The sequence below is a fragment of the Belonocnema kinseyi genome, chromosome 1 (genome assembly GCF_010883055.1).
Source record: "Belonocnema kinseyi isolate 2016_QV_RU_SX_M_011 chromosome 1, B_treatae_v1, whole genome shotgun sequence".
Taxonomy (NCBI): Eukaryota; Metazoa; Arthropoda; class Insecta; order Hymenoptera; family Cynipidae; genus Belonocnema; species Belonocnema kinseyi.
The window spans coordinates 172,144,115-172,154,871 of NC_046657.1; the positions used below are offsets into that span (position 1 = coordinate 172,144,115).

At 33.9% G+C, this 10,757-nt stretch overlaps 1 protein-coding gene across 1 annotated transcript; it reads left to right on the forward strand.

Annotated features, from left to right (window-relative positions):
• The first annotated feature begins 5,402 nt into the window (after window positions 1–5,402).
• Window positions 5,403–6,791, forward strand: LOC117181311 (zinc finger BED domain-containing protein 1-like). Its single transcript, XM_033373873.1, has one exon. The coding sequence runs from the start codon at window positions 5,403–5,405 to the stop codon at window positions 6,789–6,791; it is 1,389 nt and encodes a 462-aa protein (XP_033229764.1).
• The last annotated feature ends 3,966 nt before the right edge of the window (window positions 6,792–10,757 follow it).

A 10,757-nucleotide genomic window follows, 5' to 3' on the forward strand; every position in this document is an offset into this window, starting at 1 on the left:
AGATAAAAACTAATTATTGTGTATAACTATGAGCCAAGATAGGAGCATTACCGTTAAAGCGACTCAAATGTCCCCAGTGAGTAACAGAAGGAATACCAGCAGCTTGCTGTAAAAACATAACTCGCGCGGAGTCAGGCAAGTCATTGTCGGCATACTGGTTCGACAAAGATGCATACAAAAAGAAGTTACGTCCATTTTGTACAAAACAGTGGTTTCCCGGGTAATTTATTTTATTAGCATGAACATTATAAATATTTGTTGCATGGAGACTTCTAAGTTCAGCAGTCAAAACACTCTCATTCGGAAGTCGTACAGTAAAGAGATTTGGTACTGGAGGGCTTGGCCTAGGATTGGGTACATTTGGTACGATACGTGGACCCCCTAGAACTCCAGTAAGAACTTCTTGGCCTTCAATTTTTACAGAAACGTAGCTTCCTATAGTAGGCAAATTACTATGCTCCGGTATTTCCATGGGTTCAGCATGATGCATTTGAGCATTTTGGAATACTGCACCGAATGCTGTAAGAAAAATATAGATCCATGAAGTTTCTGTTCGCTGGGAAAATATTTATCAGTAGGTCGATTCACAGGAGGGGGGGCTGTTTGCAAATTATGTTTCTCTCTGCATATACTCGAATGAGAGAAAATGGGATCACTGAGTTAAATCAGTAAGGATATTCACAGGACAATAAGAGAAAAAATACTAGATTTTAACCGAAATTTATTGTGCCGCGAATAAAAATCTTCAGTCATCTGAAGCACATACATAGCACTGAATTAAATTCAGAAAGTTTCAAAAACTTCACCGAAATTTCGGTTTATGCGGCTTAATGACAAACTTCACTTTTTCTAAACCTTGCCCCATTCTTTGCCCAAACCATCAGCATTAATATTTCCCCTACTCCTTTGTTCTCATTTATCTAAGTGGGGAAAAATGTAAACTCAGTTTGGCTATCTAGATTTGCAGACAGACTATATTAATTGGTCGACCTTAGAGTATCAATGGAAAATGGCTAAAGCGACTATATTTAGAAGATTAAAACAAGAGTCTCAAAAGTATTATCGCAGAGTGTTGACTTAATCATCTAGAGCGGTCAACATGAACGTCATAGAGTGTTGAACTGGTCACCACAGACGGCCACATTAGTCGACCTAGCCGTCTTCGAAAGTCGATATGATTATTCTACGTTTTCTATATTTTTGCTGTTCTTTTCCTACTCATGACAGACTCTCTTTAATACAAGACTGGAAGTCATAAAGTTAAGTGGAACATATAAAATTCGATATGAAATACGTGAATTTTAAAGAATTTTTTATTTTTTGTAGATAGCGAGGCGTATAAGACATGATTTTATTTTCAAAAACAGTGCTCATTAAAATATATTATTTAGAGCACGAAAGGTTAAAGACACGGCGCGGCGTCATTGTACTGCACTGAAGTGTTAGATTAAAGCATTGGAGTGAATTCAGAAGCCAATATATCCTAAATCTTGTTACTTTCTGCATCATCAATGAATGGTGACATTTTTGACAGGGTTGCAGTTTAAAACGACAGGGTGACAACAAATTGATAGCAGAACGTTCAGTTACGCCTTTATCATTAATCCTTTGGAAACATCAAATTTGACGTTGAAAATTAAAATGACAACCTTAATTCACTTTGTATTATATTCTGTCTTATGCACTTCACTTTTCAAGAATGTTTGAAATATCGAAAAAAAATTTTAAAGTGTGAATACGAGTTTACAATCATTTCTAATGTTCTTATGTACTTTACATGTATTATTTGTTGTGCACATTTGATTTACATATTCGATCGTTTGAAATGAACACTTCGACGGTAACTAATCAGGTTGGCCCTCAGCGACCTACAGTGCGGCGAATTAGAAAATGGGGATTCAAAATTATTTTTCATATTCGAGTTGCTGAGTAGCTGAGTAGCATTAATTGATTTTACCTCAAAAAGGTAAAAAAACTGATAGGTTTATAATCGATTAACAAATCTTAATTACTTAGATGAAGTTCGTGCAATCTGTTCGATTGTTATTAACAAAATTTATGAACAAAATCGATTATTACTGTACATTGAAGTCTGAAAGTTCTTTTCATTACGTTTTTCCCGCGAAATCGAGTGAAATTAATTATTCATTGAAATCAAACGCAATCATTAGGATTGCCTTCAAAAATAAAAATTCCGTGACAGAAATCGACTATCAAAATATCTACCATTGTTATAAACAATACTGATTACCACATATTTTAAACGGTCACTCGTTGACAGACAAAAATCTATTTTTTTGCATAATTGTTTCATTTTATCCCTAAATTAATATTCTGACGGAGGAAACTGACGTTTGACAATATTTTTCACTTTATTAACAAATTCTTCTTAACAAATGCATCTAAAAGACGCTTTCGAATAGGGAAAATCTCTTTATTCCTGAAATATTGATTATATCATAAAAAAATGAAACTCCTACGAATTATACTTACATCCAACATTTTCCATTGTTTTAAACAATCATGATCGATCAGTTCTTAAAATAATTCTCTCGTGTCGAAGTCGAATGTTGCACATTCTTGTCGTGCTTGTGTCTCTTTATTTTCAGTTGTTTCGTTTTTTACTTGCACGGGTTCTCACATTTTTCTGGTCACTCAACATTCATTTGCTACGCTGTTTTTTTGGAAGGACGTTGTAAAATTCATGGACGTATCCATTGGATTGCTGTTTTCCCGACTTTCATTATTTACGGCTCTTGAGTCGCAGGAGTTAAATTTTTTATGATATAATCAACATTTCATCAAGAAAGAGATTTTTCCTATTTGAAAGCGTCTATTAAATGCATTTGTTGAGCAGAATTGTTGATAAAAATGACAAATATTGTCAAACGTCAGTTTTCTCCATCAGAATATTAATTTAGGGATAAAATGAACAATTATGCAAAAAATTGACTTTTTCCATCAAAGAGTGACCGTGTAATGCATTTGTTAATTATTATTGTTTATAACAATGGTAAATATTTTGATTACCCATTTCAGTCATCCAATTTTCATTTTTAAAGGCAAACCTAATGTTTGAGCAGAAAAAATGCATGTTATATATACAGAGGCGTGATGAAAAGAACTTCCAGGTTTCAATGTACAGCAATAATCGATTTTGTTCATACATTTGTTTATAACAATTGAAGAGATTGCACGATTTTTATATAAGTTATTAGGATTTGTTAATCGATTGTAAGTCTATCAGTTTTTCACCTTTTTGAGGTAAAATCATTAAATGATACGAAACAGGCAGCTCAAATATGAAAAATTATGGTTTTGTGGCATTTTGCAACTTGAATAACAAACAAACAGAGCCTTTAATTTAAAAAAAAGATGGAATCAGATGAAAATTGAGGAGTTCTGGACAAAAAGGTAACAGGTGCTCGAGAACGAGTAAAAGTATTGTCCAGGCTGTGACGTCAGGTATCAAAAGTGAAATTCGAAATTTGAAAAAACCAAAAATATAGTTAGACAGCTCTTGAAAAATGAACCTGAGTCTCCATTCACAGTTATTCTGTCGGGCTGCAAATTTTCCAGTAAATGAATAAAAACTGAATTTTTTGAATGGAAAAAACCATGTTTTTTCATATTCAACTCGCGGTAAGTAATTCGTTTATCAACTAATGAACAAATTTCTTTTTGAGTGTTATTCGTGACACTCTAGCGGAGATTACTTTGTCCAAAAAGGTTCAAAAGTTAATTTCTAATGTTTTTTTTTTTAATTCAAATAAAAAACCACGTTTTTAGACTTTCACATTAAAAAAGTGAGCAAGAAAGTTTAAGCTACCACAAACTTCAAGCGAACGAATTTTCGGCTAATATATTGGCCAACTTTTTGGAAAATCACAATTCGATTTGATTTTTAGTTCCATAATTACAGCGAGTTTATTACGAGCTCGCGACGCGACACCACAGGATTTTTCAGGGGACGCCGCCGGAACGCTGACTAGTGCGAACTAGTGAAGGGACATCGATATCGGAATATCGGGAATATCGATATTTCTCATTTTTTTCCATTGCCTGTTTAATTAACCTGTAAGGGCATTAACCTCTAACTTTAAGTCGTTTTAAATCTAAGACGTTAGCCAATCTTCTTGAATCGTGACTCGTCGAAAAAAAGTCAAGATAAATCAATTTCCTTGCAATTTTCAATCTAAGGTAAGCTATTGTATTTATCTATATTTACTAAACTTTGCTCATCACCCGTTTCCTTAGAGCCTGTATACATCATCTGCTTGAGTTCCTAACCTCTTAAACTGAAACTGCCTATTTCCATTTGATTCTGGAATGTTCGGGACTCACGCATAATATAACATAACTTTTTTTCGAGCATGTTCATTCATCGATTGCACATAATATCACCGAGTCTAAGCATTTAAAAAATTATAACGACGCAAACATTTAGATCAAATGTTATACTCGGCAATATAAAAAAGAAAACATATTTTGTATTTTTTGATCATATTAAAGAGGTTCGTATAAAATATGTGAGTTTTCTAAGAAAATGATTCTTTCTTCAAAGTTGAATACTAAAATTATATTACAGTTTTCCTGATTTCTGAAATTTCATTAAAATCAATATTTTCTGCGTAACTTTGGAAAATAATTGTTGTTTAAAAACCTCCAACTCTGTCAGACAATTTTATTATAATTTAAAACCAACGATTTAAGAATACAGTGTTCTCCTCTTCATAGGTATGGTTTTTTAAGAGAATTGGATTTCTAGTCATGAGTAAGTGAAAACTAATATTAAAGATGACTCGTAAAAATTCATCACTTTTGGAGTGTGTCTTGTGTTATATTTGTATACTATTGTGAACTTAGAATAGTTTCATAGTTGTATAAAAAAGTGTTATTCATAAAAATTCCTCAGATTTGAAAAGTTAAGAGTGGTCACATTTTTTCAATCCAAAAAGTCAATATTTAAAAGAGTTAAACCAATTTCTGAACAAATTTCAAAACTGGTCTTGAAAGTGAAAGGTTCAATAAATAAGCCACAGAAGAAACATTTTTTATGAGAGCAGGACGTGGTTTGCTTCTGCTCTTACAAAATAATGTTCCTTCTGTGGTTTATTTAATAAACCTTCCACTCTTAAGATCAGTTTTAGAACTTTTCCAAAAATTGGTGTAACTCTTTTGAGTATTGACTTTTTGAGTTCAAAAAAATTTGACCACTCTTAATTTTTTCAAATCTCAGGAATTTTTATGAATAACAAAAAAAAATTGAAAATTGAAAATTGAAAGTAGAACCAGAAGTAAAGGCATCTACATCTAGCCAGCTCAATGCTTCCGATGACCCTCTCCCTGGCCCCAGTGGAATTCACAATAAGAGTTATACTTGCGAAAGAATAAAAGAAAACATGAAAGATGTCTTTGGTAATATTCAATCCTTGGAAGAAAGAGGAAACAAATATAAAAAATTAACAAACAAAATTTTGCACATGATATGCAAAGACTGTCAAGCGATAGCCACTGTCGAAAGAAAAGGCTTCAAAGATTTAATAAAGTATGCTGCTCCGAATTATAGAATGCCAAGCAAAAAAACTTTTGCGAGTTACCTTGATAAGAAATACGATGAAATTTCGGATATTTACAAAGAAAGATTGAAAGGTGTAGCAGACATAACTTTAACGACAGATTTGTGGACTGACACTCTAAATACAAGGATTTTTCTTGGAATCACGGTCCATTTCTTAGATGGCTCAAAGATGGCCACCGTAATACTAGGTTGCTACGAATTCCCTAAGTCCCACACATCTGCTAATATCACAGAAAAGATTCAAGAAGCTTGTGCAGACCGGGGCATCAGAAAAGACCAGTTATCTGCAATTGTAACCGACAACGCTTCAAATGTCGTTAAAGCAGTTAAAGATTTTCTGGAAGTTGAAGGCCACATAGGGTGTGCTGCGCGCAAAATCAATTTGATTGCACAAAACTCCATAGAAGGCGTAACAGGTTTACCAGGTTTAATTCAGAAAGTGAGGAATATTGTCACTTGGTGCAAGCACTCAAACAAGGCAAGTTACGAACTGAAGGCCGGCTCTTTACTCAAATTGGAACAAGGTGTGAAGACTAGGTGGAATTCAACTTTCTACATGATCGTCAGGTTTATTGAAATACGTGATCCAGCTCGCATGGTTACTCCAAAAGAGATCGAAGAACTGATAAAAGTTTCAAAAATTTTGAAGCCACTAGCAAAAATTACGCGTGAGTGGTCAGCAGAGAAGTATGTTACTATCAGTAAGGTGATCCCGACGATAAGTGGTTTAAGGGAAGAGCTGAGCACAATGAAAATAGAAAGTAACCTAGCAAATAACCTCAAAACTAAAATGCTAGATGAAATTAAACTGTGTTTTGGTCTGATGGAAGAAGTGAAACATTTTGCAGCAGCAACTCTTTTGGATCCAAGCTTCGAAAAAATTGATTTCAAAGACCTCTCACGATGTGCACGAGCTATTGCTATTGTGAAAAACAGTCCGGAAGTATCAATTTGGGCGAGACACCACAAACTTGCTGAGCGGGACCAACGGAGGAAACTGGATATAACAGACGAATTGCCACCTGAACTCAGTCTATTTCTCCGAAATCTAGTTATCTCACTCAAAACGGACCCAATAAAGTGGTGGGTGGATAATAAAAGTTCATACCCCTTACTCACATCAATTGCTTTAAGATACATCACCATTATGGCTACTTCTATTCCCTCTGAAAGGCTTTTCTCAAAGGCAGGAGAGAACATGACTGCCTGAAGAAACCGTTTATCCGGAGAGAGGCTCCTCAAGCAACTATTCCTAAGCTCAGCTGAATGGTAATAAACAGAAAAGTTGAAAATGCTTAAGAATTCTGGATGAAAATGATTCCTGGTCGAGAAGATTGGGCTGCATTCACAGTAATTATTTTTTATCTTCTATAAAATCTTTTCTCTCTATTATAAAATCTGTTTATCACTAAATTACATTTTCCTGTATGTTGTACATATTTTAGAAAAACTTATTACTTTCATATTACTCTAATTTCTGGCCTCGGAATCACTACACTATTTACACTATTTTACACTTTTTTTGAACAGTTACACTATTTTACAACCATTTCGAACAAAATTACACTAAAGACACTATTATCTCATAATTGTGTGACAAAGCCACTATTTATTCAATTTTTCCTAAAAAGTGTTTTTTTAATTCTTCACTAATTGGCTATAATTACAAATTCTAAAGGAAATACATATATATTTTTCACCTCAGTTCAATTTTCCATTAAAAACACTTATGTTCTACCAAAAAAGATGATCCCTTAATAAAATCCATGAATTTGGAACTAAATAGTTTTTTAGTCTATATTTTTTTGTTCTAAACACTTGTACTGAATAGTTGAATTTTTGAGCTAAACAAATTTCACCAAAATTGAAAACAGTTTAATTCTCTATTAAATAGTTGAATTTTGTAATTGTGACATTTTCAAGTTAAAAAGACAATTTTTCCATAAAACATTTTAACTTTGAACCCGGCAATATGAATTTTTAAACAAAAAATGATTTTACAATCAATCAATTGAATTTTTAGTTAAAAAAATTATTTTACCTGAATAAAACAATAATTTTAACTGAAATAGAAAATGTTAACAAAAAAAAAAAAAATAACTTTTAAGAAAGTAGTTCAAATTTCAACCAAGGAGTTGTATTTCTAATCTAAAAATATGAATTTTAAACAGATTAATTTTCAAACAGACAATTGGATTTTTAATTGAAAAATGAATTTTCTCCCAAAACATACGAGTTTCAACAAAGGGCATCAATTATCTACTAAATACTTCCATTTTCTTTCAAATCGATTACTTTTCGGGCCGAGAATGACAATTTTTTACAAAACAGTTTACTTTTGAATTAAAAAGTATGAATTTTTCATAAAAAATTCATTTCTTAACCGAAACATCAATTTTTAACTGTACAATCGTAATTTTAACAAACAAAAAATGAAATTTCTACAGAAAGAGATACATTCTCAGCCATATAAAAAAAGTTTGCGGATCTGGTAACTAAACACACGAATTCTTATGGATTTTGGGGCGCTGAATTCAAATTCGGTATCAAAAATCACCCATCACGTCATGGTTGAGCCATAACCTCAAAAAGTGACGAAAAATCATGCACTGAGGCAAATAAATTTCAAAATAATGCCAGTGATGTAAATTTTCACTTCAAAAACATGGTGACAACTGTGAAAGTTCAACCCTTGTCTGATATCAACTTATTTAACATAACCTTACCCAACAGAATCTGACCTCACCTAACCTGAATAAACAGAAATTTATTGAACTACACATAAAGCTCTGGAAGCATATTTTCCCAGTAGCAAATGTGTGCTACATCAAATGGGTCAACTCGAGCCTAGCCTAGAAGTAAATCTAACCTAGCCTAACCTAACCTAACCTAAACTCAAGAAACTCAATTAAACTGACTGTATTGTCCCGTTGTGTTTGCGGTACCGTTTCATTCATCTTCGGCTTAACCTGCATAGAGGTCTAACCTATCCTAACCAAAAAAAACCTGACCTATCCTAACCGATTACGCTGGCAACCCTGTTCTTGCGTTCTTTCATATTTTGACATTAATAGCACTAAATGTCTGGAGTGTCGTAACCGCTTGTTTCTAGCATTATTCGCCTGTATCTGTAACCATGGCACCTCCACGTGGTGGCGGTGGGCAACGGATCCACATTGGCTGAGTCCCTGGGTAAACGGCGTTCATGCTGTCATGGCAGACACAGATAAAAAGTGTATTACGATGCAGGGAAAAACCCCATTATCGGCGTCTGGTCAGGGTGGGAAAGCGGAACTCCAACGTCGTCATCATGCAACCGTAGCTCTGCATCAATGGATCACTTGTTTAGTGTAGAGTCTCATGCTACAAGGAAAAAAACCGCGAGCATTTCTCAATCGAATGCCTGCAAGAATAGCTCAGATTCATTCTGTTACATTTGCATTAAATATGAAATGAGCAGTTTGCGAAAATCAATCTACGAGGAAGTGAAAAGTTTTTACGAAAAGTGTTTTGACCGTAAATTACTGCACCAAGAAACAGAACGGGTTCCTCACGTCATTTGCAATTCCTGCAGACTTATGTTGTATCGTCTAAAAAATTCAAACAACGAAAAGTACCGCAAGTACTCTACACCAAGCACATGGAAAAAACCCGTTATTGTAAAGGACTGCTACTTTTGCATGAATTCCGTCAAAGAGTTAAACGCCAAAAATAAAAATAACATTTCGTACATTAATGTCTGCACAGTCACACGAGCAATTAAAATCAATAAAAATGCACGCCAGACTGATTTAAGCGCTTTAGAAGATGATAGAATGGAAGTTGAAAGTCAACGTCATGGAGACGGTAGTGAAACCAGTGATCGAACAGAAAATAGTTCTGATGATTCCGATGAAAATGACGAAAAAGATGATGAATATGGCGTGCATAAAATGAAATTAAAGGTTCCAATATTAGTGTCGCAACTAGAACTGAATGATTTTATTAGAGATCTTGGATTATCGAAAGACGGCGCTGAATTTTCCGCTTCATTTCTAAAAAGAAGAAATTTTCTAGAGCCAAAGACAAAAGTTTCATTACACAAATCACAAATGGAAAATATGTGGTGATCTAAAAATCATAACAATGATATTAGGCCAACAATCGGCTTTCACGAGAGAGCCATGCTTTATATGCCTTTGGAATAGCAGAGATGGAGCCAATCATTACAGCAAAAAACATTGGCCTTTAAAAGATTCATTCAAACCTGGTTCTCATAATATCATCAACCAAAGCCTCGTTGATCCAGAAAAAACTATCACCCCTCCACATAAAGCTTGGGCTCATGAAGCAATTTTTCAAGGCGTTAGACAAAGATGAACAATGCTATAAGTATATATCCCTTAAATTCCCTAACGTTTCAGACGATAAATTGAAAGGAGTCTCGATGGATCACAGATTCGAATATTGACAAGAGATACTAATTTCGTGAGCCACATTACGAAAATTGAAATGGACGCTCGGGAAAGTTTTGAAGCAGTAAACGCAAATTTCCTCGGTAACAAAAAAAGTCCAGACTACGAGAATATTGTTGTTTCTAGATTCCGATCTGGATAAGTTTCCAGAAAATGTTGGTGATTTCCGCGAAGAACAAGGGGAACGTTTTCATCAAGACATAAAAGTGATAGAACAACGATATCAGGGTAGATGGGACGAGATTATGATGGCTGATTTTTGCTGGATGTTGAAAAGGGAAACGAATGTAGGTCTTAAACGTAAGCGTAACCCTTTTCATCGTTCCTTCGAAGAAAAAAGGACACGTTATAGCTGGCAGAAAATAGACTGAAGTAGGTCTATAAATCAATTTAATTACGATAAAAAGCAAGATAAAATGTAAACACGAAAGATAGTATAAATATATCCCTTAAGTTTAAGAAAGGCAGAGAGTAAAAAATTTTGAATAAAACTCTTATTCATTTGTATGTTTAAGTTACAGTTCTGCATTTTAATTGATACATACATTGTCAGGTTAATTGAAATGGGGTCAATTCTACTTGTAGTTCTAAGTTTCTTCAAATGGGTAATGTGCGTCTACATTTTTAACCACCTGTAGTACAATGAAATGAATTTTATTGTATTACAACGGGAACACTTAAGTTAAGTTGTGTTGCATTAAGCAAAATTTCGTTAGGTTCTG

What these genes read in the sequence shown, in the direction of transcription:
- LOC117181311 (XM_033373873.1), top strand. Translation starts at nt 5,403, where the DNA reads ATGAAAGATGTCTTTGGTAATATTCAATCCTTGGAAGAAAGAGGAAAC.